The sequence below is a fragment of the Danaus plexippus genome, chromosome 5 (genome assembly GCF_018135715.1).
Source record: "Danaus plexippus chromosome 5, MEX_DaPlex, whole genome shotgun sequence".
NCBI lineage: Eukaryota > Metazoa > Arthropoda > Insecta > Lepidoptera > Nymphalidae > Danaus > Danaus plexippus.
In genome coordinates, this window is record NC_083539.1 from 8,572,595 (window position 1) to 8,593,112 (window position 20,518).

General features: G+C 40.4%; 1 protein-coding gene across 1 annotated transcript in view; it reads right to left on the bottom strand.

The window, feature by feature from the left end:
• Positions 1-1,082: 1,082 nt before the first annotated feature.
• Positions 1,083-20,518, bottom strand: part of LOC116769286 (protogenin B-like) — a 47,484-nt gene continuing 28,048 nt past the window's right edge. The window contains exons 2-24 of the mRNA XM_061529475.1: positions 18,642-18,795; positions 17,236-17,360; positions 13,128-13,272; positions 12,938-13,003; positions 12,527-12,710; positions 11,971-12,111; positions 11,017-11,181; positions 10,435-10,507; positions 9,692-9,883; positions 9,359-9,450; positions 9,204-9,288; positions 8,556-8,729; positions 8,250-8,373; positions 7,907-8,050; positions 7,516-7,649; positions 7,133-7,296; positions 6,763-6,868; positions 6,480-6,628; positions 5,788-5,908; positions 5,566-5,650; positions 5,124-5,178; positions 4,897-4,971; positions 1,083-4,717 (exon numbers count right to left, since the gene is read on the bottom strand). Coding sequence (XP_061385459.1) covers positions 4,466-4,717; positions 4,897-4,971; positions 5,124-5,178; positions 5,566-5,650; positions 5,788-5,908; positions 6,480-6,628; positions 6,763-6,868; positions 7,133-7,296; positions 7,516-7,649; positions 7,907-8,050; positions 8,250-8,373; positions 8,556-8,729; positions 9,204-9,288; positions 9,359-9,450; positions 9,692-9,883; positions 10,435-10,507; positions 11,017-11,181; positions 11,971-12,111; positions 12,527-12,710; positions 12,938-13,003; positions 13,128-13,272; positions 17,236-17,360; positions 18,642-18,795 — 3,005 coding nt within the window. The 3' untranslated portion in view covers positions 1,083-4,465. The remainder of the gene's footprint in view (positions 4,718-4,896; positions 4,972-5,123; positions 5,179-5,565; positions 5,651-5,787; positions 5,909-6,479; positions 6,629-6,762; positions 6,869-7,132; positions 7,297-7,515; positions 7,650-7,906; positions 8,051-8,249; positions 8,374-8,555; positions 8,730-9,203; positions 9,289-9,358; positions 9,451-9,691; positions 9,884-10,434; positions 10,508-11,016; positions 11,182-11,970; positions 12,112-12,526; positions 12,711-12,937; positions 13,004-13,127; positions 13,273-17,235; positions 17,361-18,641; positions 18,796-20,518) is intronic.

Genomic DNA, 20,518 nt, shown 5'->3' on the forward strand with positions numbered 1-20,518 from the left:
GTCAACAAGATGTGACCAAGACATCACCCAAAAGAATTTAAAGCTGGAAGTAAAATTTTAGTAAGAAATCACGACGTAAGATGTATCGGATGTATATTTTTTAGTATCTTTTAATACAAACCTTTGTTAATAGGTTCCTACCTATTTTATTAGACGTTTGTGACATCACCAAAGATATCTTAATTATTTTAACCAATAGAACCGATAATGGGTTGCAGTTTTTGACCATTGCAATATTTTTCTGATATGTAGGTCAATTTTATTATAAAACTTTGTCCTTTGCGGAAATTAAAAATACTTATTTATAAGGAGTAAATTTATCATCACTATGTACCTGCCTATTGCTGTGCAAAGGCTTCTTCTCTCACGGAGAAGGTAAGGTAAGGTGGCATTATTTACCACGTTGCATCTTTTCCAACTTATAATTTGAAATTATTAACCTAGGGCTCCTCACGATGTGTTCCTTCACCCTCAGTCAGTGGTGTATGATACTTTTAGAAAACACATATAATTTTGAAATAATCACTATGGTAGATACTTGCCAGGTTCGAATCTGCGCTCTCATTCATGAGAGGCGCCCCTTAACATCTAGGTCACCACGATTTAGATTTGTAGATTAATAGAAAAGTATAAAAAATAAGAAATTAATTACATTAAATGATAAATAACTAATATTTTTAAGTCATATGTTGTAGAGACAACCGAGTCAGCGGGTCTTTTGATTTTTATTCCCGTTTGCAAGAATTTATGTTATATAGAAGGATAAGACTCAAAAATATCCTTTTGTTCAATAAAAGACATCGTAAGCTTCGTCTCGGTTGGCATCACCACACTACACTACAGATAATTTTCATTAAAAAATCCTCACACATTATTCCTAGTAACATAGATTATTTATGAGAAACGGGAAACGCTTCGTTTGTCCCGTGTCGTAGATTGACAGCTGTTTAAATATTTTTTCTTTAATGTACATTAGCAAGTACATTTTAATTTTAAAAATAAATAAGCCGTGATGGAGTAAGGGTCTGAGGCACTCCAAGGGAAGTCGTCCGTTACACGGGTGTCATAAATGAAAACGCGACTCAGCATTTATTCTCAAATTTAATATCATTTTCGTTTGACAATACCGCGGCAACACACCGACAACCACATTCAATACGATTGGTAACAATAATTACCATATCAAAACGTCAAGTGGAACTAGTAATAAGTTTATTATCAAAACACTACTGTAATTATTAATAAGACTCGAGAGAACACTTACAAACAACTTTAATGGGTAATTTGGTTGAGGTAGATTTTATCGTACGTCGACTCTTACACTATACGACCTTGGGAACACTGTCGCATCTCTGACCTTGACTTTACTCACACTCGAAATGAAACGTTGGAAACACATTCGCCTGTCCTTAAATCTTTACTCGAACTTTGCTGACTGGTCCTTGGATGTTTATCATTTTGTCAAACTTTTAACTTTTTCGTGACTATCGATGCGAGTGTTCCCAAAAATCATGTTAATATTAAATCTTATAATAAAATGATAGCAAATTAAAATATTCCGTTCGTTAGTGTGTCGATACAATCTCATTAATAAGGCCACGATTATGCGATACATCATAAAGTGATCATTTATTATGATAACACGAAGGCGGATGACGAAATGTATAAAATATTATAAAAAAAATTAAAGTCTCCTAATACTATTGTTTGTATTCTTAACGATTTGAATCGAAATATTTTAATTCCTGACCGAGCGGCCGCGCTCCCCGGCGGCTCGGTCGCCCACACGCCACGTCAGTGTAGACCGCTCCCTACCTCGGATCCGTGCGAAGGTGACTCACAATAACAATATCCGATATAATATCAACGAAGCTTCCTTCATAATCTTTTAACTCTATAACAGTGTTTAGACATCAGTGATTCTTACAAACTACATCATTCTCCAAGTCACCCTCGAGGCCGAGCTTCGCGCTCCAACCGAACAGAACCGAACGAAACGAGAGCGGAGAATGAGGAAGACGGAAACTGCGGCGAACAAAACGAACTATAAATAAATATATAAACTAGACCAGAACGGCAACTCGGACGTTTCACTAAGTACATAGTTCCCAAGAACCGAACCTAATCCACGAAACAGAAAGCGGTAGAGATCCGCACGCGGCGGGACGAGACGCGGAACCGAACACAAGCTCTCAGGAAGGGCAGGTAACGTTATATTCATATTATTTACACCATGTATAAAATCTATTCGTAAAATTCAATATATACATGAAACAACTGTGTCTGTGCTCATGTCGGCATAACAGGAACTAAAATCTGGTAGGAAAACTATTGCAGCTATTGGAATGTGTTGAGGTTGCTACGGGTTAAACGTAACCCACTAATGGAATGGAAAAATTAACTAATAAGTCGTTCCGAAAGGAAACCGGTAGATGGCGCCGACCGACACCACTACTCATTTTGTGAATACAAAAAAACACTTAATACTATTGAACCACGGAATAAACCTTTGAAATTACTTCTCCATGAAAACATTAAATGAAAATCTTATAATTTATTTTAAAAGGTATAATTGACGTCCCTTGGTCAACGTATCTGTATCCAGTGGCGCCATCTATTCTGTCGAACCGTAAACAAAACCTAAGCCTTTCGTTCGATCACATTCGATAATACAACATATTGCAAAATGAGATTCCGATCAATAACGAGGCACGTAGTTCAGGCTTTAGTTCGTACTTCACTCCACGGACGGACGAGCGACCTTAAACGACTTCCTATAAACCTCGACGAAATCAAAACACACGTAGTGATAACAGACCGGGGCCTAGACTCTAGGCTGCTCGGCGACAGCTCACACATCAAGTGGTCGTCGTTCTACAAAATAAAATCTTTTTTATTAATTCAATAGTTAAAAAATCCTATCATCGCCTCCTATAAAACGTAGACGAGACCTCCGTCAACAACAGGCTGCGAGGCCTCGGCGACCAACAGTGCTCCGGAGTCAACATCCTTAACATTAGCGATATCCGTAAATACAAGCTACAGCAAACGATAAACTGGTCGAAAGTAACACAACCTTGAGTGACCTCTAACAAAATACATATTCATCGCCGCCACTTTACAACTCGTCTGGTCGTGTGTCGCTGGTAGGATGCAGTCTGCCGCACCGTGCCGGGTCGGCGATGGACGACTTTCAGATAACGTGTGTAAAAAACATTAAAGAAATAATATAGACCGGGCGGCGAGCTCAGATTCGGCGAACTCATGTGATTAATATCAAATCAACAAGTCAATGTGAACGAACCCCGGCGTCGACCGCGCCCAGACGGCAGCACAGTCGAGGCTCTAGACCCTGTCATCGAATCCTAGCGACGTATATAATCTAGATCTGTAAGAGCTAACGCTACCCTAAGTTAACTTAGTGTAATTGAAGATTCAGGTACATAGTCGGCCATTACATATCCATTATAACTTTAACTGAGTCTATTTACAAACGCCGGAGGTGTCTCTGGGCCGGAGCTTAACCTACAGAACGCAACGACTCGCTAGAGGACCGTGGACCGTGGACCGTGGACTCTATAAATAACGAAAACTAACTCAACGGAACCCAACTCGTATCTTACACTTAAATAGGTCATTTACATCTACTTACTACACGACTTGTACCGACGCGGTGCTTCCAATGCATTAATTATGAAACATAATGAAAACATTCGTCACGGAGACGCTGCGAGCGCCGGACGAACGATGAGACACGAGGGACATGCGACGGGCGTCGACAGGAACCACCCGCCAGGGGACTGACGACCGACACACGCGGGGGGGTGCGCACGCGGGACGCACCGCCGGCGGGGAAGCTAACATACATAGAAAACAACGAGAGGAGCCGGGGTCGCGGCCACGACGAGGACGGACCTCAGGCGACCCGAATGAGGTAGATTAGAGTGTGATATGCAACGGACGCCGCTCCACGGACGAACCGACACCGCCCGCCCCGCCCCGACCCGCCGCACGGGCGCGCGGACTCGCTGCCTGGTGTGGAGGGGAATGATCCGTGGGATAGCTGTTGAGGTTGGCTGACGACTGCCGAGTGTCCAATAAATACTTTATATACATATACGTATACTTTATATACATGTGATCAGGTCTGCGGGTAGATCGATTTGGTCTGCACTTTGTACGCTCGAGTCGCTCCGACGGTGCGACACTACTGGGAGTCACTGTAACCGAGCCTCTCGGTTTATTGTCTCGATGTGTATGATCTTGGGAGGTGAGGCCGTCGCTGGACCGCACGCTCCGAGTGACCGAGCCAGCCCGTGCTGTGGTCGAGGCCGGCCTCACGTCATTCGAAATAAAGTGTATGAGGAACGAAACGAGCCGTCCTCCCGAGGCGAAGGTTCCGGTGACACGTGTTGCGGGGGCGCCATCCCCTGTGTAGTTTTGCGAGGGCTGCGGCGAGGTGTTCTCATCCGTTGGGCTGGAGGGTGGGCTCGCAGTTCATGTTGTCGTCGGGCAGCTTGTTGAAGGAGGTGTCGGCGAGGTCGGCAGAGGAACGCTGCTCGGGGCGGCGCGAGGTGTCCAGCAGGTTGTAGGGGGCGGTGTCGTCCAGCACCGTCTCCATGGTCGTGTCGGCCTCGTGTCTTGACAGGTCGAAGGCGTCGTAGGCGGGGCTCTCCACACAGCGGGCCTTCTTGGATCTGATGTTCGTCGTTTTGGACTGGAAGTATCATTAGCTCATATCAGTCTTAATATAACTAACTATAATTTGGACAAATCATGTGCGTGTCAGTGCTACCACTACATATATAACAGATTCTTTATTTCAGTATATATGTTCTGTGAGCTGTGGGCTCTCTACCGCAGTGTGCGTGCGGGCGTGCGTGTGTGTGTACTCACCGCGGGGTTCTCTGTGATGTGTACGTGTCCATTGAGCAGCGGCTCCCCGGCGCCGCCGTTAGCAACTCGCGCCACCTGATGTATGGTATACAATATAGTATACAGCAACCAAAGATCATTTTAATAGTAACGTTACATGAAAATCTATAACAAAAGCTCTCATAGTCCGTGATCTATTATGTAGTTATCCTTTATAACATTAGTATTGTTATAAGTGTTCCGCTCACCCTCATCTCGGAAGCTTCCTCCTCGACACCTGACGCAGTCACAGTTCTCACCGACCTGGAACATGTGAACATATATCAAATTCACAAAATATATCATTACTGTCTCTACTAAGTTTTAAAATATTATAACAAGCAAATATTACATGTAACATTAGTATACTGGATGAGGTAAACATATACACTAGGGTTATCTCATGTAAACACAGCCGTCTCTGATGCCAGAGAACGTTCCAGAACGCACTTCATTGATTGTTGTCAGGTATACATTTAAAGAATTTATAATGGCAATATTAACATTGTACACTTGATTCATGGAAGAACGTTCTGGAAGAATATCAAACCAACATTGAGTCACACTGGTCGTGTGCTCTCCCAGTCTCCCGTCCTCGCCCTGCTCATCGTCATAGCGGTGAGTTCAATTCCTATGAGTGTATATAGTCACCTGTTTCGCCTCGTTTTAACTCTCCACACAAAGACCAATCCCGCAATCAACAGACACACACACAGCGCGCCGCCCACGCCTGCTCCTGAGAGGTGTAGAAGATTTGTTATTAGTATATACATATACTAATAAGTGAGTATAACTATTTTTTAAGTTTTTATCCATATTGAAGTAACTACATGTTCAGTGAATTTATTAAAAACGATAAAACTCTTTGTATACCTAAATAGTAGTAGAAGAAGGAGGTGGGCTTAGGAGGTATGGTCAGCACGTGGTGCCGCTTGGCGCCGCCCGCCCTCGTCACCATCACGAACAATGGCTGCGACGGGTCAGGAACGCTGAGCTGTAATAATGTCATTCGTTATGTATAAATATTATACTGAGGTCGTCATGGAAGATACCATTCGCGGTGTTGATACACGTAACGCCATCTGTTGTCGTGAGGTGAGAACCTCACTCTACAATAGTTTTCATTACTAACGCGATGCAATGTAATGCTACCGACATCTGTTGCTTAAAGTCGTCGTTTAATATTTTCATAGAATGTATTTAATATGGCGGGGCGTCGGTACCACTCATAAAGTGTCGTGAACCCTCTCCGGTCATAGTCCTCCAAACATTATAAATGCGACAGTGTGTGAGGATGTGTGATGTTTGTTGTTCTTACACAAATAACTACTTAAAGGAATTTCATGAATGTTTCAGTGATGTCGCTTATAATTATAATCGATTCAAACATTTCGACTATCTGTATAAGAAACAACTACATTAAATTTTTATTATGTGTAAGTCATACATAGATGTCGCTACTAGTCGTTTGCGTATTTATTGTCAACAAACGTTATAGATTTCCGAGTCCATGGAACGGAATCGTGGAGAGATCTATGATTTAATACTATATAGGTCAGTCTCACCTCAACCCTCGAGTCTGTAACGTTAACGACGCTCCAGGTCTCCAACGGTTGTGTTATGTTCTGCGCGAACCGCACCACTCGCGGCCCAGCCCCGCTCCACCACACCGACACGCCAGACCGAGTGTACACGTACTTTAGATCTTTAGCCTCTGAAACATCATTGCTTATATTTTGCGAGCTTCCTCAGAGATCGCCATTTTCACGAGCTAAATACTTAAGTAACATGTATGAAATATGTTGTAATGAGACGTGTAACGAGATCCGTTCTCCTGAGTCTCCATACCTAAATCCTTTATCTGCGCCGGCACGTTCAGTATGGGGCTGTAGTCAAGCGGGTCGTAGCCGGTCACCATCACGAACGTCTGCTCCGTGGGGTCGATGCCCGTGATCTGCGGGGTGATAGACATTTAAGATTCAATCATCGAGATGGACCCAGGCCGACCGATAACGAACTCTAATTCAAATAGCCTTTAAAATACAAACACGTTTCTTTAATAGTGAATACATTGAACACTACGAGCACTTTTTTTATCTTAGTGCAAAAAAAAAAATCCGAAGCTTATGATGTTATAGAGTGACATTCTAACCCTTGCAATATTCAGAGAGGAAGGCCGTGACGTATCCAGCCGTCGTCGTAACTGGTGAATGCTTACCAGTACTGTGTTCCCCACGGTGTGCACAGCCGCCCATTGTTCCACGGGCAGCTTGAGCTGCGCGCTGTGTCGCACGGTGTAGCGGGACGGGTCGCCGCTCCACGACACGCGGAGGGCAGTCGAGTTCACAAACTTGTATGTGATGTCTTTGAAGCGGTGAGGACCTGGAGGCGAGGGTACTCCCATCACAACACTACGCTCCTCTCAACATAATTGAAACTATGATTCCGTTACCCAACCGCTAAGATTGCGTATTTAAGGGTCGTATGCAAGTCTAATCAGGCGTGCGATAGTACAACCCAGCTAATAGTCGTATATTCCAACCTTAATACGGTAAATTCAATTCATATGTATGTGCTGCGTGAACCTATTCCTATACTCACCTTCGGGTAGTGTACTGACATGGTAAGGAGCGGTGAAGGCGCCGCCCAGAGCTCGTCCGGGGACTCGAACCTGCACTCGCACTTCGTACTCGGTGTCCGGCTGAAGACCTTCTATGGTCGCGGTGGTTTTGTAACTGTTGCAAGCCAACGAGCAAATATTATTAGATGACTTATTCGACGGACGGCAAAAGTTGTGTTATGATAACCAACGAGTGAGGCGAGGTAAACTTGAATAAATTATAATTGTACGGTACAAGCATCATCGAGGCACATTTGGTCATCAAACGGCTCCACCTGAACATACTTTGTAGACAACAAAGTCTACACTTAAGACGTCATAAAAGTTATCTCTATATTCCTAACCCCTACAACACGCCGTCGCCCGACCCACCTCTCCTGACACTCGTCGTTCCCGTGCGCCCTGACGCACACCAGGTACGTGTAGTGCGACTCGTGCTCGCAGCGCCAGTGGACCGTGAACCCGCGCTCCGACACCTGGGACACCTCCAGCTCCTGGGGGATAACCGTCACCTCCCTGGACGACGCCAGGCGTGACGTCAGGTGTTATATGACATTAATGAGCACACACTTCAGAATACTTTAACAAACTATCTGCTTGACACATTCTGATGTACGCTTGTCATCGACTTGTATAAAAACTCTCAGTATTTTTAGGATCGCCAGTTAACGAGTTCATTATTATATTACAGTAGTCTGGGAGACCAGACCCTCACCCATCGTCCTCGTCGCGGCCAGCTGTGGTAGTGGAGGTCCAAGGCACTAGGGTCAGGTTCTGTTTGAGCCACTCAAACGATCTAGACCCCAGTAACCTCACGAGGAGAGGGGAACTCGCCGGAGCTGGTACACAATAAATATATTCGTACAATTATTAATTAATACAAAGTATGTTTATAAAAAATATTATTCCTTGTTCTTTTCATGATCCTTAGTAAGCTTCATATAGAACAAGAACATTAGCAGGGCTTGTAATACTTTTTGTATGCTAATCTTCTAGAAGTTGTATATGGTGATATTCCTACCTGCTAGCGTGTAGTTGGTGACTTGTGCGGGCAGGGTCACGTTATGCTGGTCGTCGGTGTAGTTCTGGTGTCGGTACTGCAGGATCCACTGCACCACGCCAGGGTTCTCATCGGCGAACTGCTTCCACGACACCTGCACCTTGTCGTCTTCCAACTTAGAGAGGGTTATAGGCACTGGAATAGATATTTAATTATATATTGCATGCACTAAGTCGATTTTGAGGAAAATTTATAAAATTACTTAAATACAACTTAACTATGGATACGTATGAGAAACAATATAAAATCCCCGAGGATATTTATGCGTCGGCCTCCAGACCAGACACATTTAAGTATTCAAGAATTTTAAAGCGCGTTGTGATGATAGAGCTGACTGTTCCTTGGGAAACCAACATCCCCAAAGACCATGCCGTCAAGGCCAATAAATATTACGAGCTCACTAACGAACTCACTCGAACTATATAAAAAATGAATAAATTTAAATCCGGTTCAATACTCTTAGCGGGTTAGGGCGACGCGCGAACGGGCACACGAGACTTTTAAATGTTTAAGCTTAAAGAGACATTCAAACATGACACAAGTCCTAGCTAACATTCGTCGGTCAGATAAGTCATCTCCAGGGAGGATCTATTCATATACGATCGTTACCTCCCTGTCCTTGGCACACGACGCTCTCCGACATGTCCGTGGCCACGTTCCTGTTGTTGTGATCCGACTTGACGTAGGCTCGCACCTGCAACAACACACCGCGTCACACGAGGAGAATCACAGGCATCGGAGTAGGGTATATTGACTGTCATTACCTGGAACACGTACGGCGTCAGGGGTTCCTTGACCTTCACGATGTCCTCCGTGTAGTTGGTCGGTTGACCGATCATCGCCACACCGTCTTTGTCTGCAATGAAATGATCTCATCACCGACAGACATGGCAGGGGCAGCTGAGAGGATGTCTAGGACATGTCTCAGGACACGGGCGTTCTCGTTAGCGATGAGCGATAATATAGGAAGAAAGTCAAAAGTAAGGGATGCGATAGGATGGGCTATAGGGGAATAGACCATAACCCTCCGGGATACTATTCTGCTTACATTTATGTTTTTACTGATCGTCATAAAGTCAACGTCTAGTTTGTCTCACCCGTGGAGGTGGTGTCCACGGTGTATGCCAGGACGGTGGTGTTGGGAGGGGTCCAGCTGAGAGCGACCGCCGCCACGGCCGCGGGGGCGCACCACACGGCCGCCGGGGCCGCCGCACCCGTCCCCGACACCTCCAATCGCGCCCACCATGACGCCCACGACTCGCCGGACTGGGCGAAACACTGGTAGTTCCCTGGACAAACAGTCCACTACATTACTATGTATTTCGGATTCACTCGACGTGTTCGCCTACCTCCCGCAGCAGTCCCAGTGCGGACGGACAGACTGTCTCATTAAAACCATTTAAATGTGTATCCGTGAACTTCTTCAATATTACATTGCTCAGACGGGGCAGTAAAGTGCCTCGCGTCTTATGAAGCCGTGTGGAGACATTCAATTAAACAATATTCTATACACATTGATATTAAAGATTTTTCATAGAACAAATTTAAGAAACTATGTTCTCGTCTGATCGTGATTACGGTTGGACGGTTGCTGTAAAGTACTGTAGTACAATGTAAAATAATACAAGGAATGCGAATGGTAGTATCCAAACATAGTTTAATTAACGTGTACGTAGCTGGGAAGTATATATCTTTATTGACTTGTATTATCTCAAAAAAAATCATTATTCAATATCAGGGAACGACACAGTCTAAGCAAAAACAAAAAAAAAACATTAAATATATTAGGAAATCAGATTGAATTATTTTGCGGAGAACTGAGTCGAGAGTGACGACTAACCCGCGTCGTTGGAGGTCACTCCGCTGATGACCAGCTCGATGCGGCTCCTGTCGGCGGACTTACGGAGATTGATCTGAAATCAACGTCCGATATTACAAACAAACCAACGAACTGATGTCAGACAGCGAACATTACTTTCGGTGTGTGATACTTGTTGAAGAGGCAACAGAAATTCCCCTCACAGTAAATACATTTTCTGATAATTTTCTAAAGTTCCCCCTTAATTAATCACTAAAGCGGTCTAATAAGATCATCTCGGAGAACTATTTTTTTTTATCTAATAATAACTTTATAGGTGCTATCAACACTGAAACTAGCCGAGAAGTTGTTTGTTGTGTCTCAAATAAATCCTTAACTGCTACAGTCGTAGCTGAAGAAATATGCAAACAGTATTTTATATGGAGTCTATTTTAATAAAAAAAAAAATAGTGTGGGTGAATATTTTGTTCAAGTGTCTTTTTTAGGCCTAGTTCAACTTTTAATTTTGAATAACGAATCATCTGTAGACCAAGGCAGGTCCAATGTGTATACTCAGTGTCCACGATACGCCTGCGAGTGCTGCGTACCCGGGCGGTCACTCACCCGTCCAGCCAGAGCGAGTCTCTTTCCGTCCTTGTACCAGTGCACGGTGGGCGCAGGCCTGCCTGCCGCGGTGCAGTTGAACCTGACGGTGCTGGCCCTCATCACCTCCTTGGACTGTGGAGGCAGCGTGATCCGCACCGGCTCCGTGATGGACACCGAGAACGACTGAATGACGTCACGATGAACATGTCAAAACATACGTTATAGATGAGGTTCGTTCATAACACTTAGGAAAAGCAGTTCTGAATGAGTCGTAGTTCTCATTTTAATATTATATGTGTCTGGTAACCGTGTCGACATTTCGATTTTATTTCTTCACAAACCGATTTGCTCAAGAAACATTTATATCTTAATGATGTACCCCTACGATGAAAGCAAAATTCACAAAACTCTGCATGGATACAGAAGCATGTAAGGTTGTGCTCTGAGTATTTATATTGAGAGAACGTCCACAACACAATCGCCAAAATTTTCGCGGTTTCAAAACGAAAGAGAGAGTTATAAATTAAAACAAAATAGTTTAACCAAAAACATAGAAACGATTCACGAACCGGCGGAGACAGCACACGGGTGAATAGTATGATATATATACCCACATAGTTATAAAAGATACTGACTATAACATAGACGACGCGCCTGACTGTGCGTTAGTAATGATGGCTTTGATATCCACATCCGATATAATGCAAGCACAGGTTGTGTACCCGTGTCCTTAAAATTAGGAGAGACAAAGAAGTCTAAGCGAGTCATAGCAACTTCATACGTTTATAAAACTGTAAAGGTAACAAGAGGTCATGCTTTTTATATACAACAATAGGAAATATGAAATCATGAAACATTCGAGTGATACTGGAGAGGATGTCTGATCCTCGTAGTGATAATGTGGAAGGAGAACCAAAACGCATCGCTGCTCCTATCTCTTGTCGTGTAAAGGAATGATTGTCAATGGCTCACCTTAGTCAACTCACTCCGACCTTCTACCAGGCAGGTGTAGACACCCTCCTGGTCGTACTCCAACTTCGTTAGAACCAGGACCTCCTCTCTGTTCTTCAGCTCGATGGGACTGCCCCCCGGCGGAGTCAGTTCCCATATCAACTGTAACAAAGCAACAACTTATCTGGAGCCAACCCTTTAGAGATTACAATAGATATCTTGTCTTTTATTCCATTAACAAAAAATATTTTTCGGCTTAGTCATTAATTTATCTGAGTAGCAATAAACAAACCCAACAAAGGAAATAAGTCCCGTAAACTTAAACACAACAACTGATGACTGAGTTGACGGATAATTGTTCAGTATAAAATGTGTTTACGACAGAAATAGAAAAATGTTTCATAAAAAAATCAGACACGTAATTACTTCAATAATATCATTCTCGGAGATAGTCAGCGTTTATGAAGACTGTTGGTACAAAAAAGAATGATTTATTTTCCTATAACAAAAATAAGCAGTCCACATTTTTATTAAAACTAATTGAGAATATTCCTATGGGTTCCGTATAATTTGTTACCTGAGGTCTCGGCCAGCCCAACACTGGACAAGCCAACAGCACTCTACTCCCCCTGTTCACAGCTATTTTATACTCTGTGTGTATCCTCAGGAAGGCTGGATCACTGGCTAGAGAGTCTTCCACCGTCACGAGACCTTCGTGACTTATCCGGCTTCTGTTTAGAAAGGAGTTTGTAGCTATGCATCTGTGGATGAAGAACTTTATTGAGAGGATGAAGTGCGAAATTGTGAAGAACATCCCACCGCGTTACTAAAATATAAGAGAGGTTGTTAGAACCGAGGGAACTACTGAGATTTGATTCCAAAATTCTGTTTGTCTTACAATATCTTTAAACAACAAAACTTAGACTAGAGTCATATTGAACACAAAATCTTCTACTACATTATATAGGACAGATGTCATCTAACTGACCTGTATAAGCCTCCATCTTCTCTACGAACATCGGTAATTAAGAGTTCACTTTCTAGGAAATGATATCTGAAAAGACGAAACACGATAAAACACTATTACCAACTAGATTGTAATTTTGTTCTCAAATAATACGTAAGTTAAGGAAGTAAAGAGGACATAATTTTCTCCTTAAAAAGTTATTTTTCTGTACCTGTTAGTTGTTGGGAGACCGACTCCATTGCGAGTCCATGCTGTAGAAGCTGTCGGCCCCGAGCCAATGAGGCAGCGGATCGACAGGGGTTGGCCCAGACCGGCCTTCACATCCTCTGGTTGAGATGAGAATTGCTTATCCATATCTGGAAATGGGACACGATCAGTGGACGGCTTCCAAAAACTTGTTACCATTTGAGCGAATCGAGCATTCATAACGTACGCACTGCTTTATAGGAACAGATAAATAAGTCCAGTATAATAATTAAAATGCAGGATTCTTCGTGTTCAGTCTTCGTATGTCCTGATAACTCAGACAGTGTTAAAATCGTTTATAATATAAGTTTGACACGTAAATACCTTATATGTTCTTCAACTCTTCAACTTCAAATCGATAGATATGTTCAACAAGGTAGAAGATGATACAAAACATTAATTTGGTTGTCTTGTAGTATTATACTTGGTTTTAACGATGGCTCTACCCGCATATTACACACCCTTTTTAGTTACTCCTTATGATATAATGTAGCTGCGAGTGAGATTCCCGTCAAAACCCGTCCAGCCGTCCCAGAGATAAGCCGGAACAAACAGAGATACAGACAGAGAAACAAAAACTTAAAAAATGCAGTTTTGTCTTAGTTATCGTGTGTCCTTTCATATGCGTTTAGTGAACAAATAGTTAGATAGTTTGAAACACAGACATTTCATTTTTATTTATTAATTAGTAAAGTAACCAAGTAAATTAAACAAAGAGGAACATGTAGGAAAATGTTAAAGACACTATTAATATGTATATATGTACCTATGTATATAAAAACTTGAAAGAGTGTACTAAATATATGTTTAATTAACTCGCTCTAGCGTATCGCTTTGAATAGAGACGGGCAGATTATCGTGTTGTTGAATTATATAGATGTTATAAACTAAACGAACTTCTAAATTAATACATTTATTAAAATGATTTGTATGTACTGTCCCTTAATCAATTCTCAACCCTCCACCAGTGTACACGCGCCCCTAACAAGCTTCACATACATTTATAACAACGTTATATTATCCTGTGACGGGAATTTGAAAAGCTGAGTCATTATTGAAATAACTTCAGTGTTTTTTAAATAGAATATTAAAGAATATTCAAGGCTAATATTGTTAATTAATATTGAAATGAATCTATTAACAGAGATTGTTGTAGTATTTATGTTTTATTGATTGTACGTTAGCCACAACAAACAAATCATTCATATCCCTAACGACACTGTAACCGAAATTCCACTTACACTACATAGAGTTATATAAATCAAAGCCGTACATAATAATTTTAATATATATATTTAGAAGGTAATGTTTCTTCACCTATCGCTTGATAACTCAACCTACTATCGAGTAAGTAAGTTGTCAGCCGGGTATAGGACCTTAAAAGATCAGTGAGAGATACTTAAGCTCCAATAGTTGATAAGATTGGTTGTTCTGAAGTAGAGTATTGTGGCACCGGACTGTATTGAATGAAATTACTGTGAGTAGAAATGAAGTGATTTATAAGGAGAAAGTATTTGCTTGTAGGTGATAATAATAGTTTATTTTCTATCTGGCATCTGCTCGTTTTAATAGACTTATTGAACACAAGTCTGTATATGACAAAGAATGGACGTTTAACAGCCATGCAAATGAGTCTCATCACAAACAATACGTCTTGAACTTTTACGTAAAAATAACTGTTAGATATTGCCATCGTTTTCTATAAACAAAATTATTGCTCGTGACTAAATATCCAGCGTTTTCCACAAGGAACAAAGCGACGCCAACCAGTCATATGAACATCGCTTGTATTATTCTCATCAGATAGTGATCGTCTTAAATGAGCCGACACTTGATCTTATAATTCTAGGAACACAATATAGAGAAGTGAACGAATAACAAATCCTTAGAAGAATGTATTAGCGTAATTTATTTGACCCTAACCCGAAGATCCACTTTGGAAGAATTACAAGAACTTGTTCAATGATAGAGCTCATGTACATAAACAACACAATGCGTGTCGAACAGACACTTGCCTAATATTATTAATAATCAATAGTAAAGGTTTAATGAACTACAAGTGAAAATATGACGTCCTTCATAAATGGTTCAAATAAAAATTCAAAAATATAACTTATATTAAGTAGACTATTTAAAATAAAACTAATATTTTTCGGATATACTACACGAATTTCATTATTTTAAAAACTACATAATTTCGACGTATAGGGTGCTTTTCAGCAACCATGACCATGGGATTATGTAGTTTTTAATATAATATTTGAAATATAGTAGTTTTTAAAATAATAAAAATCGCTTAGTTAATCCGAAAAATACTAGTTTTATTTTAATGAATACTCGCGAAAGGCTTAGATCTCATTAGACGTTTTAAATCCAGATATAAATTTGTTATGACTCGTGCTATATTTAGATGTTGTAACTTATAAAAGTAAATAAAGTCCGCGTGTTCCACGTCACTAAACAACTATTACTACATAAGTGTTTCCATTCAATTTGATAACAATCACTATAAAATTGTTACATTTAAGAAAATTATATCAAAAACCGTTTGACTTTAGGCCGTGAGACGTTCCTTACAGATTACGCTCTCTGGATACAACAATACTTCAATGTGTGTCTTTGTGTTATCAGTATTGTTTCAACTGTCGAGTGGAACCATCGAAGCTTCAGAACTGATCATGAGCTTTGAACGTGAAGAGTTTCATTATGGCGGACATGATATTTGAAGCGCGTGCGCAGGGAAATGCATTTCAAAGTGGCTCTGGAGTGCGCACAGGTTATATGAGGAATGATGCAGGCCAAGTCCAGATATTGTTGATACTGACCTCTCACTTTTTATTACACGCAAGGCGAATTTCACTATTAAAAGTTTAATACAAAATAGCTTTCTTTTAATTCTATAGTATTTATAGTGTCGTTAGTATTTTTCGCAGTGAACGGAATTAGACTTAATGGGTTTTTTATAACAGAATAATTTACTGGTATTAGTTTTGCAAAATAAAAAATTAAATTAAATTAAAACATTGAAAAGTTTATTCAGATAAAATAATTAATATGCTAGAAAATTCGAAGGTAAAACGAGAAAATCATGCAAGGCTTATTTTAAATAATGACATGTATCGATGGTGTGCCTACAGTACAAATAGACATTTATAATAATTATTATTAGAGTACAAAAAAGGCAATTACAGTGTTTAATTGTTACAACTGTAAAGAGCACCTTCAATTTAATGTGAGTCGTTAAAAATATGGCACATCAATCTCACAAAATGGCCGCCGGGGGAAGGGCAATAAGTAAGTTGGAAACGCGGTAATGATTGTAATTATTTAACTACCCTCAGGCAATGTGAATTTTCTAAGTTAAATGAGCATGTAATTAACATTCTATAGTCTCTGTAGACAGAAACCTATTGGTAGTGGTAAGGTTGAAATATAACCAGTTTATGCGAGTACATACAAACACCGACCAACACCGACCAACACGACAACCAACCACGACAGCCTGAATCTCAATCGTCTTCACAATATACGCTCATGGATTTGAGAAGGACAGTTTTTATAAATTCTCTTTTTATGGACATGTAACGAAAATATAATGAATCGAAACGAAGCACGCCGCGTTGAGGGTAGCCGAGGAGCGCTTCAACAATCCAATCAGCACAAAGGGCGTCAAAAATAAAATGAAAAACGAAACATGTCAATGGATCAGCACTTGGGTGTTGGGACTGCGAAGACGAGTCTTGTAACAAGGGGACCCGCGGTATAACACATGTATGTAGGGATGTGTGGGTACATCGAATCGCAATCACTGCACCCTTCGCTCCAAAAACAATAATGAAACTTGGTTTTTAGTTAGGCCTCACAGTTTTCCGATTCGTATAATGTTTAGTTTCAACTCCTACGTCTATCCTGTGTGCGAAAAACCATTTTTGTTTTACAAATTCAACCGAGATGAAGATATGTAGTGAAACTTTCATCATTTAACAAGTTACGTAAAAGTTTCTGATGATATATATACCTAACAACATGAATTCTCGTCTGGGAATCCGTTAGGGCGTTGTGTAGTTACTCACATGAAAACTTAAGATGTACTGGGTAGCCCAAAACAAGGCCGCCATGATGAGCGACACCACACTGGTAGACGCCTTCACTGCCGCCGCCCTTACGGCTCACCTCCAGAGTGCCATTCTGAGAGATGCTGCAAAGATGACATCAATGAGGGCTTGCACCGAATTATAAAAGTATTTTGCAGTACTTTAACTAGAGAATATTTCTTATAGTACAGTCTATTTTTAATTCAATATTATTAATAATTAATTCAATATTATTAATAATTAATAACTAATTGCAACTCACTTTGTTTGAGAACGTCAGTCACACGTCACAACCGAAAATATAGAACATTTTAATGTAACAGACGTCTGACAAAGTATGAAGCATATCAAGTCTTTGAATCAAAAACCACATAAAGTCATAAATACCGGCCTGCGACTTCTGGAACATGGCATTCTAATTCAGGCTTTTCAGTTTTAAACATAGGTGAAAAATCTAATAAGTGTAATATGTAAAAAGATATATCTTAAACGTTATTTTCTGCTCGATGTATTTTAACTTCATTTTAATACACTGTTTAGATCAGCCAACAAAGATTTCGCCTCTTCATTGCTGAGATTTTTTTTTTCTTTATTTTTCTAAGCAGATCTAAATCTGAGATCTTAGAAGGGTGTTCCTTGCAACCTAACCAGCACAATTTGAGCACAGGTGCATTATGTCACAAAAGAAGTCAATTTTCTTTCTCCTACGGAACTCTACGTTATAGAAGCATAGACATCAGCTCTGTATTCAAGATAATAATAGCCATAAGTTTTGCTACTTTGATTTCTTTGTAAATAAGCTCAATTATTTTTTTATAAGGAGTGGAGCTCCTGTGATTTCAGACGCATGTAAATAAATCAAATCAGCCCCAAGCATAATCTGTCTTCAAATTTTAATTTTCTTTTCATAACAAAGAATCGAAAACTCGTAATTACAGTGAAGTTGGGCGAACATTCACCCTCAATACACAAATAATCGGAACGCCAAGGTGATTGTGTTAAAATTGAAAATGGTTATAGCTCGCAGCCCTATCTCTTCGATGTATTTTCTTGACACGGACTTCTTCCTATAACACCTTAATATCCGCCTTAAGCGTCTGCCACTGCATTGCCAGAAGGAATACTACTTGTGAACCATGGTTTGGGCATGAGATTCCATGAGCAGATATATCAGTCAGAATGATCTGAAGATATTTTAATTGCTTACTCCACACGCTTTTAGTTTTGTTTTGAATAATAATTTTTATTTATTGAAGTCCGCTCCAGTGAATACACATGTTTCTTTAAATTCTTCTTAAATGAATTTCACAACTTATTACCTTTAACATAGCGATTCTTCCCGAATGAAACTATTCTGCTAGACTAGAGAACACTAGTGAACTTACCGTTTAGTGTTGATAACTTCTCCATCCCGCATCCAGATGTAGGGCTTGGGCCTCGCGGAGTCGTCGTCCAGTGGCAGGGTACGTCGAGGTTGGAGCTGACCAGCCACCACGCACGGCAGCGACACACGCCCCCCAGACCATGTTATTGGAAGATCTGGGACGAATATTACTATTTAATGACTTTAAAAAGATATTACGGAAAGAATTATAGAGGCAAGAGATATTACGACTCTTTTATAATGAGGAAAGAAATCATTATTATGAATGGCATCCTAAATGATGTAATTAAACGAAAGACTATATAATTTTTTCAATAATCCTTTCTGAGAGATTTTCACGTATATAACACTGTCTTAAGGTAAGTAGCTGTTAATATTGCAATGAACAATATTTAAAAACAATTCAGGCTGATTTTAAAAGAAACATAAAAAAATAAAAAAAACGTAAAAAAATAAAAGAAACATAACTTAATACTTATCATGCTACGTTATGTAAAGCTATGAATCAAATAACCTACCAGTTATAGCGGACGATGAAGTGACTGCGTTCCATCAATGTGACCAAATAAATAGGAGTACTAACCTTTATCCTTTGCTTACAATTAATAAAATATACAGCCAACGACCCAGCGCCTCGTCTCATGTTGAATCACATTTAATATTTTGTATCAATCTCCTAAACTAACTAAGTTAGTCCTTGTAAATTAAATCAACATATGTAAACTATTATTTAAATATAGAACATAAGGTCGAATCGATTGTCAAATAGTTAACTAATTCCATTCCATTCTCATTATATATTTATAGATTTTTCATCGTAATAATTAATTTTATACCATTCAAAATAATCTTCGTGTTATGTTATTTCAATTAAAATCTGAATTGTTTCTGATATAATAAAATATATATCGTTTGAACGGAAACCGAGATAATAATAATCGTAACCATAACCGCGGTGAACCAGTTCACCATACCGAGACACGGAAATAACTAACACCACAAAAATACACGTAACCGAAGAAATTATGCCTCGAGGAAGCATTGGAGAAGAAGCGACAGAATTTCTTGGAATTGTGAAAACAACAGAGACGATTTTCTATTGATATTTATAATAAAGTGAACCCTTAGAACATCAATATCTATATATTAAAGATAAATCACAATTCAAACGTGGAGATTAATTGAATCGACGCTTGTAAATAAACACATGAACATGTACTTCATTAAGGAGGCTGAACCGACGCGGTGGTTGAGTGACCCGGCGTGGAGTCTTTGTTCCGATTACGACACATGAATCGAGCGTTCAAGGACAGCGATACCTACGCAAGCCAAGCAATTATGTAAAAAACAGAGGGACTCTATATTAAGCGCCAATAACTACGAAAATCATCAGTATACGAGGGCTGGGGGGAAGCCCAGGAACGGGGAGGGGCGGGGAGAAGCTCTACACAATTACTGCGCAGGTCAAGGCTACACCGCCAGTCTCGCTCGCTCTCGTACATAACGTGGGGCGAGCACGTGACGGGTCCGTTTTCCCAGGGTAGGATAGCACAGCACTGTGTCACTGTGCTAACACGCACCTCATACTGCTGAACTACGGACTTGGGAAGAGCTCGCTAGGTGGAAAACGAAAAGCACACAACTGTGACGGAACATTCGGCTCGCAAGTCGCAACTTACATTACGATACCCAAAGTCGTGTTCGGAGGAACACGGAAGGAAAATTTTATTATTCTTAAATGACGATATCACTACTGATTTGATGAGCAATATAAGCGATATTGATTTAAACTGTTTGATGCACGAAATCATACAGTACTATAGATATGTATAGAAGATACTGTTAAATCGATACATGACATACACTTAAAATTAACTG